Consider the following 18,545-nt stretch of genomic DNA (forward strand, 5'->3'; position numbering starts at 1 on the left):
TGGAGAAACCTGCGTTTTTATACATTGATATTAGAATAAAATGGTGCAACTGCTTTGGAACATGGCAACTTCTTTAAAAGTTAAACATGCATGAGCCTATAATATAGCAACTCTTATTCCTAAGTATTTACTCAGGAGAAATAAAAACACATATCCATAGAAGCCTTGTGAAGAAGTGTTCACAGCAGCTTTATTCATAATTGCCCTATTGGGGGACAGTCCTCTATTGGTGTCCTTTGCTATATTGAGAGCAGGTGCACTGATTAGCTTTTCAAGGTATTATTATATAGTCAATGGCCTTGGAAGATACAGATAGCATATTGTCAAGAAGCATAGGGATGGTTTGTTTACTAGCCAGCATAATAACGGTAATATCTCCCTCTGGAACCAAGGTCAGGTAGCTTTGCTTGAAGTCCTTTATAAAAGATTCAGTCTCCCTAAGCTCAGAGTTTGAAAGTTCTAATGTACTTAGAACTTGTGTGTGCACCATCTACCTGGGCTGCTCTCTCACCACCTTGGACTTGAGGAAGGGGTGTGGTAAGGAGGGGACTCTGAGAAAACATTATGTTTGTGCTGCCTGCTGTACCTGGCTCTGAACCAGGGATCTCACGTCTTCAGCCAGTGTCCACAGAACCATGACAGGCTAAACTCTTACACATCGGGTAAAATCATAGGTCTTGAGAAACCCCAAACTAGACATAGCCCAGATGTCCATCAAAAGGAAAATTGATAATTAAACTCTAATATATCCATTCAGTGGAATGATGCTTAGAAATAAAAAAGAATGAGATTTTGATACATGCCACAAACTGAATAAATCTCAAAAATATTTTTCTGAGTGAGAGAAAACAGACAGAGAAAAGTACATATTGTATGGTCCTATTTATATGAATTTCTAGAATAGGCAAAATTAACTTACGTTAGATTACAGATCAATGGCTGCTTTATAGTGGAGGGAGAAGGGTTAATTGTGAAGGGGCACAAGATAACTTTCCAGAGTGATAAAAACGTTCTATGTATTGCTTTGTGTTTGTCAATACTGATTGAACAGTTCATTTATGATGCAGCATTTTACTAAATGCAGAATATATCACCATAAAAAATATTCACACTTTGAATTGAGAGTCAGACAACTGGATTCAACTCTTGACTAGCCACTTGCTATCTCTGTAACTTTGGGGGTAAGTTTATTTAAATAACTTTCAGTTTCCTTACCGGTAAATGGCAATAACAATAACCGTATCTTCATCGTAGAGTGATTATGAGAAATAAATGAGATGATGTATGTAGAGTGCTTAGAATAGTTTTTGGAGAATAGAAAATACTGAATGATTGTTAGCTATTGTTGCCGTTTTCATTACAGCACTCTATGAATACCAGGCAACTTGAACGTGTTCAAGTGGTTTGGTAAAGAGTTATATGACTCCCATTTAGTCACAGATACAATGAATGCAGAGGCAAAATTTCAACCCAGGTTTGTCTGATATGAGTCTCCATGCTCGTAGGTCTTGAAATGGTTGGCCTGATTATAGGAGAGATGGAAGTACCATCACATTGGTTTCAAAATACTGAGATTTTGAAGGGCTTTCTCCCATTAAATCGTACTGGCTTACATGTGTTTTAAACTAAGTCTGGATTTCTAGACTTTGTATCAAGAACCTCCTGTTTACCGGTCTACAAAAGGGTTTCATCCAATACTACTTAATTAATTTCCTTCCACGGGTAGCATGGATATGACTAGTAGCTCCTCAGCCAAATCACCCAGTGTGTTCTGACTGTTGAATTGTCAGTGTTAGGTTTCTGGTTAGCACCTGGTTAAGATTTTTTCCTTGTCGGGTTAGCTGTTCTATTTTTTTTTTTAAATACGGGTGGAATGTGACATTCCTAAGAAGCTCAGAGCCTTCAGAACCTCTGAGATGAGGATTGTATCGACTTTATTTCTGTTATGAACATTGTTAGGGTTCAGTAGGAAGAAAACTATTTCACTTCTGATGATCGTGACTAAATGGTCAAAAGTATATGTTGTAAGGTATGTGTACACATGTATAAAATTTAGTGTAAAATGAATCCTGCCTTGAAAAAAGAGCTAACAGAATATTTTTATCATCGTCACTTGAATAACTTAACTGAAACCAGTGAAAACAGTGATAAGTAGAGTCTTTAGGCACCTAAGAACCCTGTTTAAGAAAAAAATCCCAAATGTCAGCATTCGGGGTGCTACTGTTTTCTCTCCACGTTTGTCTGGGGTCATTTGGCCACCAGAATTAAATGCTGCATCTCAGCCGTCAGCTCTTCCGGGTGAAGGATTAGAATCTTTCTTTTCTACCTTTTTACAAAAGCTACTTGCTCATTATTTCACTTTTCTTTCCAGGATATTCACTCATTCTTGGGTTCTGGGTCTATAGCAGTGTTTAGGACCCAGAATTGCCTCTAGGGAGTGGGAGTTCAACATACATATATACGTAGTTTTCCTTTTTTATTTATAGTCACCAGCCCTGGATACAGAACTCAAGTGGAGTTAAACCATGGCTTTTTCTTTTTATTTATACTGTTATTGGACTGATGATTCTGCTAAGTCCTTTCAAACCCTGTAGTGGGATCAATTCCCTTATGCCTTTTCTCTGCATCTCACAAGGCAAAGGGGCATCATGGCAGTGAGATGAAATCATTCCATCCCCACAACATGCTTACTTTGCTTCCAGGAAGTGACTTTGGACCCCGGGAGTCAGATGACCCCGCCCATATGCCATTGCATCTGTACTACGTGTGCCCCTTCCTAAATACCTGAGGAGCAGAGTCATACTCTCAGCCCTGAGATGAGAGGTGGGAACTGCATTTAAGCAGAAGCATCTGAGTGGAGCTGTGAACAGTGAGAGCATGCATGAGAGGGTTTTCTGTTCATATCTGTGTCCCTTGGTTCTAGTTGGGTGTCTGGCACGTACTCAGTGTCCCTTACAGGCAGCTGACTTCATCTCCTCTGTTTCCTCCCTGCCTGTTTCCCCTATTCTTCAACCCAATACTCTTCTTTTTGTTCTTTTTCCTCTTTTTCTCACTCCTTCTCCTCTTCCCATCTCCTTATCCATCCCCTTCTTATTTCTCCTCGTTCTCTTCCTTACCCTCCACTCCCCTTCCTCCTCCTTCTCTTCTTTGTATTTTTACAGACATCATGTGATCTTTCAAACACAAAAAGCAGAGAGAATAGTGGAATAAATCGCCACGTATCCATCACACAACCTCAGCAATAGTCAATATATAGCCAATTTATGTTCACATGTACCCTGAATGTTTCTCTCTCACCTCTGGCCGTTTCAAAGTAAACCCAGACATTTATTTTTTTTTAATACTTAAGTATGTTCTCTAAGAAATAAATACTCTTAAAAATATATAAGAAACACACACACACACAAACCAGCAAAGCAGTAGTTCCCCATGGTCATCCCGTAGTCTCTCCCTTCTGTCATAAATGTCTTTATATCATTGATTTGTTTACAGGTGGATCTAAACCAAGTCCATATACCACATCTGTTTGATATACCTCTTAAGTCTTTTTAAAAATTTTAAAATGTTTCTCTCCACTTTTTTTTAACTTTTGCTATTTATGTGTTGAAGAAAATAGTTCATTACTATTTCTGTAGAATTTTTTACATTTGGATTTTGTTTTCTGCATCTCTGCAATGTTGATTTACATGTTTCTTTATTTTCTCTACTTCCTATAAATTAGGTTTTTTAATTAATTTTTATTGTAGTTGCTTTACAATGTTGTGTTAGTTTCTATAGTACAGCAAAATGAATCAGCTATATGTAAATTAGTTAATATATCCAAAAGCTTGGTCAGGTTCAGGTTGATTTTTCTTTCTCTTTTCTTTTCTCCTTTCTTTCTGTTCTTTTCTCCTTCCTCCCTACCTCCCTTTCTTGCTTCCTTCCTTCCTCCCTCCCTCCCTTCCTTCCTTCTTTTCTTTTCTTTTCTTTCTTCCCCTCCCTCTCTCCCCCTCCCTCTTTCCACCCCCCTATCCTGAAAGTTCAACCTAAGTACAATTCCTGGAATGCCATAAACAGAATTTCAGAGGGGCAGAACCTCATTAATGAAGGGGCTCCTGCTGAGGGATGGGTTACGAGACCAGGCATCTATAGCAGTATGTTTTTTCTTAATCTTGAAGTCATGTCTGGAGAGATTGCTTCACGAGTGATTTTACCGTTTGCATTGAAGAAGCAACCAAAACTATATAAACAGAAATTTAGCTTAAGAAATCAGAAGAGGAGAAATCTAGGTGAGAAATGGAAACTGTATCTATGCACTTCTTTAAGAAACTCCGTCTTGTTCTTGTTTGGTACAGCAAGGTTTCTTGTGTGAGTTTCAGAAGCCCTGTTCTTACCTTTGCTCAATGGGCTGGCGTTACCTACAGCAGACTGCTCTTGGAAATAAAGAAAGCCCTTGGCTCAGTCTCTCAGAACACCTTCCACACATTGGGGGAGGTGTGAAACTTGGGGCTAAAACATTCCTTGCTTCCAGTGTGGTGCCCTGTGTGCATTGTGCAAAGCCTACTCCTGTCCCACGCACCTTGACTCACTGCATATATCTTTACCTGCACCTATCTGGAAATCGAAAATGGAAGAGTAGAAGAAAACTCAGCTGTGATGATTAAATAGTCTTCTGGGAAGCATCCTGCATGGAAGACGGTTAGAAACGAGGGTCTGTGGCTTTAATACCTTTGCTAGAGTTGTTTTTGAGTCTGTTAACATAGTACTCACTGTGTTCACTGCAGAACATGAGGATGTTAGTGATTCAATTACAGTCACATTTTTGTCATCGAAGGTGGAGGGTCAGTTGTTTTGCTGCTGTTGTTGTTGTTCCTCTGCCATCCCTTTGGCAGTTTCTCTGGGCATTAACTTTTCCACCCAAGGAGAGATCAGGGAAGACCATGATGGTGGTTGTCAAAACCATCCATTTCCTCCTTGCAGGAAACGCAAGCGAAACCTTCAGTGGGGGTAAGAGGATGTAAAAATCATGGCTAGCATGAACTTTGAGATTATTTGTGGCTCTAAACTAAAGTTGAAAATGGAAAGAAACAAAGGGGAAAAGTCCAGGTTCATTGCTTTTCCATGTGGAGATGTGGACGGAACCATTTAGTGGATGGTCTATAAGGTATAGTGAAGTAACAGGGATGGGGAATGGTACCCAAGAAAGCGTTGTGAGGGTTTAACATGAAACCATGGAAAGTGCTTAGCGCAGAGCCTGGTGCCCAGGAAGAACACAATAAGCGCAGGCTGCCTGTGGTACTGTGACAGGGACGCGCATCGTTCTCTTCACGAGCTGCTAGGCTCATTCAGCCTCACCTCCAAATAGAGGCACAGCAGCAGTGAAGGCTGTTTGTCTCAATCCAGAACTTCTGACTTTCCTTCAATTGGTATTTCTTGCTATGGGTTGTTACCCCCAGATTCTATGAATGGGGTCACTGTTATAAAAAAAAAAAACAAATTTGCATAAAACAGAATCTTATTTTACCATTGACATTCATCCTAAAAGAGAAAGGTATACCCATGAGAGGAAAAAAAGTTATCCAGTAAACTAAGTTATTTGTTTATTTATTATTATTATTATTTTTTTTAACATCTTTATTGGAGTATAATTACTTTACAGTGGTGTGTTAGTTTCTGCTTTATAACAAAGTGAATCAGTTATACATATACATATGTTCCCATATCTCTTCTCTCTTGCATCTCCCTCCCTCCCACCCTCCCTATCCCACCCCTCTGGGTGGTCACAAAGCACTGAGCTGATCTCCCTGTGCTATGCAGTTGCTTCCCACTAGCTATCTATTTTATGTTTGGTAGTGTATATATGTCCATGCCACTCTCTCACTTTGTCCCAGCTTACCCTTCCCCCTCCCCATATCCTCAAGTCCATTCTCTAGTAGGTCTGTGTCTTTATTCCTGTCTTGCCACTAGGTTCTTCATGACCTTTTTTTTTTTTTTTTTTTATAAATAAAGTATGGGAGGGACTGCAGTAGTATTTTAATAAGGCTTGCCTGGTAACTGTAGCGTTTTTAGAACCCTGCAACATTTTCTAGTGCTCCAGGATATCCACCCTGCTTTCCTTGCATCCTTTTTACCCAGAATCTAGCAGTTCTGTCACCACCTGTATATGCCCTGACTCCATTTTCAGAGCTCCTGTGACATATTCTTTTCCTGTGTTTATTAGTGTGTTTATCATTTGCAGTATACCCAAGCATTAGTATTTTAGTTAATTATATACAGTACTACTCAGGACTTTAGCCTCAAGAAATTTTTAAGTCTGTGGCTTTACATTCAATAAAATATATTTGTGTAATGCAGCATTTAAAAGCACAGTCAGCACAAGCATATATAACTTCCAAGAGGTCTTCCCGATGCAAATAACTGCAATTAATATGTGAAATCAAAATACAAATTATAATTTATCACTCCCATAGAAACATATGGTAAACATTGGGTCAGTTGTTCAAATCGACAGGACTGTTTTGGTAGGTTTTTCAGTTCGCACTAGCAAATATCTTTGGTTTGTTTCCTGCCTATGCCCAACCTCCTCTTCCTTTTGGTTTTCGTATTGCAGTGGGATTGTTTATATTAATAATTTCAGATCCATAATTTCTTACATTTTCTGTGCCTTGTTTTTCTCCCTAATAGTTTGCTCATGCATATTAACTAAGGCATATATTCTGAGAAAGCAGTATGTTAAAATGGGCAAAATAAGCAGATCTTTCAAAGAGAGAAGACTTCACCAGCAGAATGAACACTAGAAATTCTGGTCGTGAGAGGGTTTGTAGATTATTCTTGTGTAGTGCAGCTGAAAATTTATTCAACATAAGCTTAAAGGAGTGTGTATTTTGAAGATAAATACTGAACTATTTGGGTAAAAATAACATTACATCAGAAAATCGGGAGACTTTAAAAGGAAAGCTTCTTTGCATGCTGGAGAAATAAAAAATAATTAATGCTTCAGGGTTCTCCTTATTTTATCTAAACCTCAAACGCTTTCCTGGGAAATGTGATGAAAAGGATGAACTTCATTCAAGAAAAGAATATAACAACATCTCAGTTCATCAGAAAGCCTGAAAGAATGAGCTGTTAACCGAGAATTGATTGAAAATGCTTTCTTTTTTTCTATTTCAATCTACATTGTTAAAAATATTTCTTAAAACTACCCTTTTTTTTTTTGCACTTTTGGGGGGAAGAAGGTGTACTTACGCTAGTCCCTTGAGATGTTGTAAAATGGTACATGAATAAGAACTGTAGTGTTCAAGTAAACCTGGAAAACATTGAGTATCAAGCTGTAGTCAAATGGATAAGCCATTGAGTATGTCACTTGGAAAAAAAAAAGAGTAGGGTAATTCTAGGCTTGGCTAACTCACAGCTTGATTGTATTTTCACATCCTTGTCACATTTTTATTCTGCTCTTATTCGTATGCTGGCTAATTGCCTCAGGACTGCCAAATGACTAGAGTAAATGCAGTGTGTGTGTTTGTGTGTGTGTGTGTGTGTGTGTGTGTGTGTGTGTGTGTGTGTGTGTTGGGGGGTGTGATTGTTTTGATGCAATTGAGTTCATCTCTCTTTAAGACCAAATAAACTTTCTCAGGAGTTCCCCAATAAACTTTTTCTGAAAATTTTTATTGAAATATAGTTGATTTGCAATGTTATGTTAGTTTCAGGTGTACAGCAAAGTGATTCAGTTACACACACACACACACACACGTATTCTTTTTTAGGTTCTTTTCCGTTATAGGTTATTACAAGATACTGAGAGTAGTTCCCTGTGCTATACAGTAGGTCCCTGTTGTTTATCTATTTTATATACAGTAGTGTGTATTTGTTAATCCCAAACTCCTAATTTATCCCTCCCCCACCTTTCCCGTTTGGAAACCATAGGTTTGTTATCTATGTCTGTGGATCTATTTCTGTTTTGTAAATAAGTTCATTTGTATCATTTTATATGTGGAACCCAATAAACTCTTCTTACATCTCATTATCTAGAATTGTAACCCATGCCTGTTCCTAAATCTGCCCTTGCCAAGGAGGAAACTGGATTGGCGTAGACAAATGAGGATAGACTCAGTGAGGCTCAGGAGAGGACCTGAACCCCTCACTCCTTTGGTGGCCGCCAGTACCTGAAGAGAAGCAGATTTCAGTTAGGGGAGGAGGGGAGGGGTGCTAGATGAACAACCAGAGACTCTGACCTTGGCATGCAGTTGCATCTGCCACAGTAGGGGAAATAAAGTTAGCCTTTTTTGTTGTTGTTGTTAACTTGCCAGTTCTGATTTTCTTGATGTAAGGCTACATTTTTCAAGTCCTGGTAACCCCAAAGACAAATGTACCTGTGTTTCTCAGAGCCCTTAATAAGCTAACATACCTGATGACTCTTCAAGAGAGGGGTAAAACCTATAATGTTTCAAACATAATGAAATATTTCATTATTTAAAATACTGCAATTATTTTTCAAGGCATTCTTTCTGAGATGAATGTCTTTATGAATGCAGGCTAGAAACTGCTCTCCTGAATTACTAGTCTGAACCTGTTTCATAGTATATATTTTAGAATGGTCGTAGTGCCATCAAGATTGCCTTTTTAAGTACTCTAAAAAATAAGAGAAATTTGTAAAGTAGCAGGTTATAAAATTATTAGAAAATGAATTACCTTATAACATAAGTATAGTAAAATGTTAATGTAAGAATCTAGTTGGTGAGGTCACTGTAATGTTCTTTCAACCTTCCTCTGTATTTAAAATTTTTGTGATAGAAAGTTGAAACATAATAAAACAACCACAACAAAACAAAGAATAGCTTTTATGTATGCAACCAAAAACCAGAGGAAATACTTAGCAGAGAAAACCATATTTATAATAGCAAAACTAAGGAAAATACCAAGACTAACTTTCCACGAAACACTCAAAACCTATGTGAGAACATTTTAAAACACTATTGAAGGAAACAAAAGTAGCCTTGAGCAAATGAAAAGACACACATGGGAATTCTCACCTTTGTAAAAATTTCTGTTCTGGCTAAGTTGATTTATAAATACAGCGTAAACTCAACATCAAGTATTTTTTTTCTTTTCTCAAGATAGATTAGTAGTTAATAAAGCTCATTTGAGTAAGTAAACAAAAATCAACATAAAATTTGAAAAAGAAAGAACAATTATGGTGAGAGAGGGACTAACTCTACCAGTTATTAAAATATGTTATAAAGAGTTTATAATTGAAGCTGTACTGTTGGCCCATGAATAGACAAACCAAACAGTGAAACAAATTTTAAAAATCCAGAAATAGATCTAATTATGCGTGGAAAACTTAATATATAATAAAGGAAGCACTTCAAATCAGTGAGAAAAGATGAACTGGCCTATAACTAGGAAGCTATATGGAAAAAGCTAAAATTTTGATTCTTCATACTGCATACCAGAATGTATTCCAAGTGGATGAAATATCTAAGTTTAAAAAATGAAATTATACAAGAAGAAAACACAGATGGAATATTCTGTAGCCTGGGGTGGGAGCATTTTTTCAAACCATGATTGAAAATCCAGAAGCAATAAGAAGAAAATAAATTGATAATTTTTTTTAGAAAAACATTTTTTAATCTAATATAATTTTATTTGGAAAATACCTAAAGTGAGTAAAAGAAAAATAACAAACTAGGAAAAATATTTGCAACTTAATCTCAAAGAATTAATATGCTTAATTAATAAAAAGCTTTTAAAAGTACAGAAGAAAATGACCAAATTTTTATAAAAACAGTTCGCAGAAAAGAAATACAATAGCCTTTAACTATATGCAAAGATGTTCAGCCTCCCCTATAGTAAGAAAAATCAAATAAAAATAGACTGTGGTAGCATTTCTCACCTAGCTGATTGTCAGAAATCCAAGTTTGAGGACATACTTGGTTGTCAGAGTTGTTGGGAAATGAACACTCTCTCTCTTTGCTGGTGGGAGGACAAAATGGTACAAACCCATTAGAGGGGAATTGGCCAATATTTAGCAAAAACACATACAAATTGACTCTTGAACAAAGCAATCCCGTTTCTCAGAATAAACCACCAAAATATTCCGGTAAGAATTGAAAAACACATATATGCCAAGGCTGCTCATTACACTACATTTTTAGACTATTGGTTAGACATTTATTCTAAGAATGTTATTTGTGTATTATGGAATCAAGCAAATAAATAGTTATAATGGTGTCATTAAGAACCAGGATTTTCCTCATGAAAAAAAAAAAAATGAGGTAGAGGTGTAGGAGTGTCGAGTTAAGTAAAACTCCTGTAGTCCAGAATTTGAATTCATAGTAGCAGTATGGATTCATGATGGATTTTATCTTTTTTCAAAAAAGGTTCCTGCTCCAGACACACTGAAAAGGCCTAGACCCAATGAAGAGCAGTGAGCCCGAGGTTGATTGGTACTTGAATGAGATACATACAAAGCAAAGAACTGTCTGCCATTTGAGATATTAATGTGTGCTCTGAAAAGGAAAAAATATGAATTCAATTAATTTGGGGAAATTCTGAACTTCCTTCTTGGAAATTATACTTTATATTAAATACTCTGAAAACGTCTCTCAGTAAAGAAACCTAATAACGTTTAACACAGTGGATGTCGGGAACACTTTGTTTTGCAGGAGAAGGGACAGGGGTTGTAGAATCCCTACTGTTTCTTTCCTACACAAATGTGTCATAGAAGACAATCTGGGAAATATTGCTGCGAAAGTGAAATTCAATCTGCGGTTAATTATTTGTCATAGAGGGACACGAGGTCTAAAGAGAGTTCCTGGTATTACCATGTACTTAACGAATGCCTAATTTAATGCAAGTATTGTTTAGAATCTACCAGATATTAAATGCTGTGTTCAGTGCTGGGGATATAAGCAAAAAAAAAAAAAAAGAAAGAAAGAAAAGGAACGTCTGGTAGAGCATTAAAATATAGTGATATTATTAATTTTATAATAAAGATTTGAAATGTTTTATGAAAATCTTTAATTCTGATCAAGAAGCTAAGTGTAAGCAACCACTGGATTGTGCCACAGGGACAGAATTAAGTTATGATGGGCAAAAGCAAGGAGAGATATTTCTGGCAAAACAAGAGGCATGACCAAAGATAATTAACGTTAGATCTGATGATGTTTACGGGAAAAATAGCCATACTTGTCTGGAGCAAAATATATATATGTTTTAAATTCTAGAAAAAGGGTGAGGTAGGGCCCATGAAGTGAGAGAAATGTTGGTTTTGGGTTCTGATAAACCTGAGCTGTCATCTGCTCTTCCTGTACATGACATTCGGAAGGTGATTTAATTTCTGTAAGGCTCGGCTTTCACATCTGTATAATGAGGACTAATAATATTTAACTGACAAAGTGAGGATGAAATAAAAATCATGTATATAAGGCCTCCAAGACAGTGGAGGACACTTCATCACTGCCAGTTCTTACTGTTGTTAGGCAGATAGGAACAAAATGATGAACACCCTGTGTTGTCAGGGGAAAGGGTTTGGATTTCATTTTGTGGGCAGTGGAGAACCACTGAAGGATTCTGAGCACGGGGGTGAAGTGTTTAGCTCTGTGGTTTGGAAAAGTGAACGTGGAGGAATCACTAGATGAAGAGAGACACCTAGCATTGTGTCCTGATGGGAGATGAGAAAAGCATAAATAGGGCATTGGTAGTGTGGCCAAAACTGTTCACTGTTTCAGGTGAGGTTTTGGCTATTCATTAGATATATGTATGTGGGAGGCTAGAGTAAGAGACAGGAAAGAATGAAAAAATGACATCACGGTTTCCAGCCTGAGCATCAGAGCTGCCAGTAATACGCACAATTGAGACAGGCAACCCAGGGAGTAGAGCAGGTATATAGAAGAAGGTAATGAGTTCAGGGGTGGTATTTCATTAGTTTTCTATCATTTTCTTTTGGCCTATCACCTTTCTAGACTAAGTGAGCTTGAAAGATTTGCACGTGGCAGCCCAGCTTCTAATCGCTGCAATCCCTTGGTTCTATGGGGCCACTATGTTTTGAATAGTGTATTGGCTTATTACAAGGGCTTTTATTGTGATCCTTTGAAGTGCTGCTTCTGAAATTTACCTAATATATCAGAAAGGTTAATGTAATGTGCTTCAAAGTCAAATACCAAAAACTATCAAAGCAACCGAACATGGTAGCCAAACATGGATGTGTGGCTTGCGTGACTGTACTCCTCAAAGCATTGTTTTCTTTAAGCATAGTTGAAAGTAAATGCAAATTGAGACATTCTACTCAACACCAATGTTTGTGTGTGTTTCTTGTTTTAATGTGCAGGACAGGAGAGAATTGGAAAAGATTCCAACTATGAGCAGGAGGGTAAAGTTCAGTTCGTGATTGACGCAGTGTACGCAATGGCTCATGCCCTTCATCACATGAACAAGGATCTCTGTGCTGACTACCGGGGCGTCTGTCCAGAGATGGAGCAAGCTGGGGGCAAGAAGTTGTTGAAGTATATCCGCAATGTGAATTTCAATGGTGAGTCTCCATGTTTTCTTTTTTCAGGCTGACATGGGGCCTTTATGTTGTAGAAAAGAACATCTAGAGAATGCCACACAACCCTAGTTTGTCTAAAATACTATATATAAAAATGACAACTGCTCATAACGACAACATTGAAGCACTGAAAGATAACAAGTTACAATACTTTCTGAATCCGAGAAGTCAAATTATGCCCAGTATGGTGTTAATGTCCTTGTATACATCGAAATTCTAATATTCTGACATATGGTAAATGAGATAACCAGAATATCCAATGATGTAACTTTGGGTGATACAGAACTTGGTGATATCCAAGTCTTTTGACAATGCAGCAATGTATTCATACTCATCCGGTATATGTCCACACAGATATTTCAGAATTCCAGTTTCTTGGTCAAGTGATATGTTTTGCTTGAGTTCATTAAATATATTTAGATGTCTCTATTCCAGTCTCTTTTGGAATCCTAAGTGTTGACATTATGTGTTTCATAAGTTAAGTAGTCAGATTGCAATTTACTCTTGAGTATGTGGATTATAGCATTTCAAATTATTGAATCAATTATATGAATGAGTAGTGAGTGAGCAAATGAATAAATAAATTTGGGGGGGTGGGTTATGGTTTGCCCTCTCTTTCTTAAAATAGAAGGACTTTTGCCAAGTTTTTTCTTGGTGAGTGTAAGCAGGAATGGGAGGGGATAAGAGGAAAAGGAAGGGACAGTTGCTCTAGGTACTCAAGTTAATTGAAGTAATGGTTGTAATTTTCCACACCAACCACATGTCACATTACATATTTATTTCTCAAAGAATAAAACTTGGGCAGAAAGTAATTGGTTACCTAAAATAAATGTGTAGAGATGAGTGGGAAATATAACAGGAGACTTATTTTAGGAATTGGCTGACACTGTTATAGAGACTGACATGCCCCATGATCTGCCATCTATAAGCTGGAGAACCGTAGAAGCAGTGGTGTAATTCAGTCCAAGTGTACAGTCCTTGGGATCAGAGAGTTGGTGGTGTAAGTCTTGATCTGTTTCTGAAAGCCAGAGAACTAGGAGCTCCAGTGTCTGAGAGCAGGAGAAAATGGGTGTCTCCACTCAAGCAGAGAGAGTGAATTTTCCCTTCTTCTGCCTTTGGTTCTATTCAGGCTTTCTAGGGATTGGATGATATCTGCCCACACTGGGGAAGGTCACTTGCTTTATTCAGTTCAACAATTCAACAATTCTTTATTCAGTTCAACAGTTCTTCCAGGAACATACTCATACACACAGAAGTAAAGTTTTGCCAGCTACCAGGGCATTCCCTAGTCAAGCTGACACATAAAATTAACCATCCTGAATGTCAATTATTTCTCAATTAAAAAATAACCATTGCATGGAGTAATACAAAATTTAATACAGTAATAAACCTAACTAAATTACATATGAGTAACATAACCACGCTGAAGGGAGTGAGGAAGAAAGATAAAGAGTGCAAATAATTTTGGAAGACAGTATTTGACTATATACTATAAGACTGAAGACATGAATAACTGTACGCAGATATTTCACAATCCCTAGGAACTTAGTATGTTTTTTTCCCCACAATTCTGAAGATTATTTATGTCCATAAGAGGACTGAGAGATTTAATAAAAGATATTGTGGATAACGAGAGTCAGAGAAAGAAATTACTAATAAGGATGGGAGAAAGGTAAAATAACACTTGTTGTGTTGGATTAGAATGGAAGATACCAGCATGGGCTCATGGCTTTTAATACACATGCAGATGGGGAGGTAGGGAGATGGATATGGGTATGTTTGTGTGCGTACAAACCTCCACTGAGAGGGCCTAGGGGCCATGACATCCTGGTAGAAATGACTGCACTTGCACCCACATGTTATTTATAAATACCATTCTCCAGTGAAAAGAACTAGGGCTCCCTAGTGAAACTCTCAATTCAGGGGCTAGAGCAGGGCAACTAGAAGATGAATTTGAAACCATGTTGTGCCACAAAGCAAGAAAGTGCTCAAAAACTGATGGGACCATGTCGAAGGGGCAAAGGAACCAACTTGAAGAAGATCCCACTGGCTAATTCTAGGCCAACAGTGGGTTAAGCTCATAGAATATAATAAATATCAATGAGTCCATACTAATAAATAAATAATTGAATTGGATACGTAAACGCAAGAGAAGAGACAGCACGATGGAATGAGGCAAAGATGGAAATACAAAACTCACCATTTTGCAAAGACCTCAGTAATAAGTGTTTCAGGCAAGAATCATCAATGGATGCTAAAATTATTGGGCTAAAAGTAGGATGAGAAATAAGATACTTGCATAGCCTCAAAGTGTCCTTCATCGTAGAACACATTAATTACAAAGGGGAAAAGAGCAGCCTTGAAGTGGAGAAACCTGGAAGACAGCACTTAACCAAGTTGTCAAGGTTGGTGTCACCAGTAATGAGACTTAACAACATCACATGCTACTAATTATTAGAGAAATGCAAATCAAAAGTACAGTGAGATACCACTTCACGCCAGTCAGAATGGCTGTTATCAAAAAGTCTACAAATAATAAATACTGGAGAGGGTGTGGAGGAAAGGGAACCCTCCTACACTGTTGTTAGGAATGTAAATTAGCGCAGCCACTATGGAGAACAGTATGGAGGTTCCTTAAAAAACTAAAAATAGAGCTACCATATCCCACTCCTGTGTGTATATCTGGAGAAAACCATAATTCAAAAAGATACATGCACCTCTGTGTTCATAGCAGCACTATTTACAATAGCCAAGACATGGAAGCAACCTAAATGTCCATTGACAGATGAATGAATTAAGAAGATGTAGTTGGGAATTCCCTGGCAGTCCAGTGGTTAGGAATCCGTGCTTCCACTACAGAGGGCATGGGTTCGATCCCTAGTCCGGGAACTAATATCCCACATGCCACGCAGTGCAGCCAAAAGAAAAAAAAGAAGAAGATGATGATGTGGTATATGTATGTATACAGTGGAATACATAAAAAAGAATGAAATAATGCCATTTACAGCAACATGGATGGACCTAGAGATTATCATACTAAGTGAAGCAAGCCAGACAAAGACAAATATCATATGATATTATGATATGGAATCTTATATATGGAATCTTAAAAAATGATACATATGAACTTATTTACAAAACAGAACTTACAGACTTCGAAAACAAACTTACAGTTATCAAAAGGGAAAGGTGGTGGAGAGGGATAAATTAGGAATTTGGGAGAAACATATACACACTACTATATGTAAAATAGGTAAACAACAAGGACCTACTGTATAGCACAGGGAATTTTACTCAATATTTTGTAATAACCTACATGGGAAAAGAATCTGAAAAGTGTCGTGTGTGTGTGTGTGTGTGTGTATGTGTGTGTGTATATATATATATGTATACTGAAAAGTGATTCACTGAATCACTTTGCTGTATGCCTGAAACTAACAAATAGTAAATCAACTCTTCTTCAATAAAACATTAATTAATTTAAAAAAAAGATAACCCTGGGAAGGTTACAACATCACTTCTGAGGTCTTATTGCCAAAAATACATGACCTCCATCTAATGTTAAACAAACACCAGACATCCAAATTGAAGGTCATTTTACAAAATAACTGGCCAGTACTCTTCAAAAAGTGTTGAGGTCATGAGAATGACCGATGGAGGAATTGTTCCAGACTAGAAGAAACTAAGGAGACATTACTATTTAAATGCAATGTGGGAACATTGATTGATCTTAAACCAGAAAAAGGATATGAATGGGACAGTGGAGGAATTTTAATAATATTTGCGGATTAGTTTTAAATAGTATTACATCAATGTTAATTTCCTGGTTTAGATAATTATGTTATGGTTTAAAAAATCTTGCTTCTCTGCTTGTAAATAATAATCCACTTAAACCCACAATATTGTATCAATCATTCAGGAGTTACCTAGTATCTGGGTGAAGAAGAACCATATCTGATTTTGGAACCAACAGTTTCCGAGTTAAGATGGAGACAAAAATGACTATAAATACAACCAGAAAAATGGTTCGACTACAAATTATCTTTTTTTCGTAGTTTCTTCCTTATCTTACAGAATCTCCTAAAATATATAACAAATTTTCCCAGAAAAAGCACACATAAATTTCATTACATATCCTGGGGTCAGTTTCTGCGCTTTGTATGCTGGTCCATAGATAAGCATCACAATTCTTTGGCCAGTAACAAAGAAGAGTCATTTTGAGAATGTTTTGGTGATTCTCATCTGATTCTTCTTCTAGATAATGCTTGCAGACTTTGGTTAGGACGGGCTTACCACTGCTGAGCCAGAGATGCTGAGCTTCTGATTGGACACAGGCCCTACGTTTATCAAATGATTGCTATGTGCCAGAAACTGTCCTAAGTACTTTTTGTGTATTGGCTTCTTTAATATTCATAATACTAAGTGGCTTAGATACTGTTATTTCCCTTTTTTTTTTTTTTAGCAGATAAAGAAACTGATTCATAGAGAAAGGAAGAATCATGATGTCTAAAGCCACGCAGTTACGTATTGATGATGCTGTAACTGGTACCTAGGGTACCCAACGCCATGGCCTGCTCTCTTGACTTTTATTAAGCGTCTGAGAGAAAGGGCTTATTACAACATTCCTGCTGTTCCATCTTGGAACACAGGCTCTGCGGGAGCTCACAGGCAGGGCCAATCCGTTCCCTCTCTTTGTCATCATTGTAGTCATGCTCTGTTGTCAACGTAATCTCCTTTTCTCTGAGGGTATTCTTTCTGCCATATGGACAGGCAAGGAGGAGACTCCCAGGGCCATGTGACATTCATTAATGGTGGGACTCAACCGTTTTAGAAAGCAGGGGAAAAAAAAAAAAAAAAAGAACTGTGTTAGATTTAGTTAAGCGGCTTTCATGTCGCTTTAAGTGAGCAACTATTAGGGTGAAAAGAAGCTTGACATTTTTTTACTCGTTCAATTTCCTGACTTTTAGATAAAGAAATCAAATTTTAGAGAGGAGAAAATATTTGTCCAACCACAGCTAGCAAATGACAGAGACAGACCTAGAACTCAAGTTTCTTTCTAGTCCATTGTGAAAAATGTAGCCTCTCTTCTGCATGTTTTAGAAAAATCTTGATGTTTCTTGGTCTCAGTGAGCTTAATCGTGCTCTTCTGTTACTTCAGTACAGAATTTTCCATACCCCTGGGAGTTCTGTTCCAGTCGAGTAGAGTGCAGTTTAATCACTCCGACCTTCACATTTATGAAAGCATCAATTTAGGAAGTGATAATAGAATGCTCTAAAAGTATTGCTACATCTTCAGCAATCACTTAATCTCCTCTTGTGCACCAACAGAAAAGATGGCTAATTATGTCATCCCAAATGAATGCAATGACCTGAGCCTAAATTTTAGTTATCTTGATGTTGGATGTTGGCCCATCCAACCAGATGTCAGTATTTGTCAATTTAACAAATTTGTTGTCTTGGATACACAACCTTAGAGAATTGTTATATAGTGAAGTCTTTAATGTGAAGCCTGTCTGTACCTAGATTTACTCCTTTCCAGAAAACAAATTGGGTTGGGGTATATTTTATAAAGATGGCATATCTCATGTGGTCTTCTTGAAACATGAAGTTAGCTTTTCTTCATCGAGGGTGAGATCTGTATTCCCTCCCCTTGAGTCTGAGTGAGCCTGTGGCTAATACAGCAGTGGCAGTATGTGACTTCTATGGTACAGAATGCCATAGGGCTTCTGCATGGTTCTCTTGTGACTTCTGTATTACGAACACAGCTGCCATGTTAGGAGGAAGCCAAGAAGCCGAGGGTCAGGCCGCATGTGGTGCTCCAGCCGTAGCCCCAGCTGAAGTCACAGCTGATAGTCAGCATCAGCTGTCAGACACGTGAGCTTCAAGCTGCTCCAGCTGATGTGAGTGGACCAGAGAGGCACTGTTTCTGCCAAGCCCTGCCCGAATTGCAAAATACAGATTGTCATTTTTTTTTTTTTTTTGAGTGCCACGTTTTAGGATAGTTTGTTGAGCAGCAAAA

The 18,545-nt window shown here is 37.6% G+C and overlaps 1 protein-coding gene across 6 annotated transcripts in view; it reads left to right on the forward strand.

Moving 5' to 3' along the window:
* The window catches only part of GRM7 (glutamate metabotropic receptor 7), a 788,856-nt gene that overhangs the window by 527,433 nt on the left and 242,878 nt on the right, over positions 1-18,545 (forward strand). For all 6 annotated transcript variants that reach the window (XM_059940238.1, XM_059940239.1, XM_059940241.1 and 3 more), the window contains exon 6: positions 12,308-12,508. In XM_059940238.1, the coding sequence (XP_059796221.1) occupies positions 12,308-12,508 (201 nt within the window). The remainder of the gene's footprint in view (positions 1-12,307; positions 12,509-18,545) is intronic.

This window comes from Balaenoptera ricei, chromosome 11 (genome assembly GCF_028023285.1).
Source record: "Balaenoptera ricei isolate mBalRic1 chromosome 11, mBalRic1.hap2, whole genome shotgun sequence".
Classification (NCBI taxonomy): domain Eukaryota; kingdom Metazoa; phylum Chordata; class Mammalia; order Artiodactyla; family Balaenopteridae; genus Balaenoptera; species Balaenoptera ricei.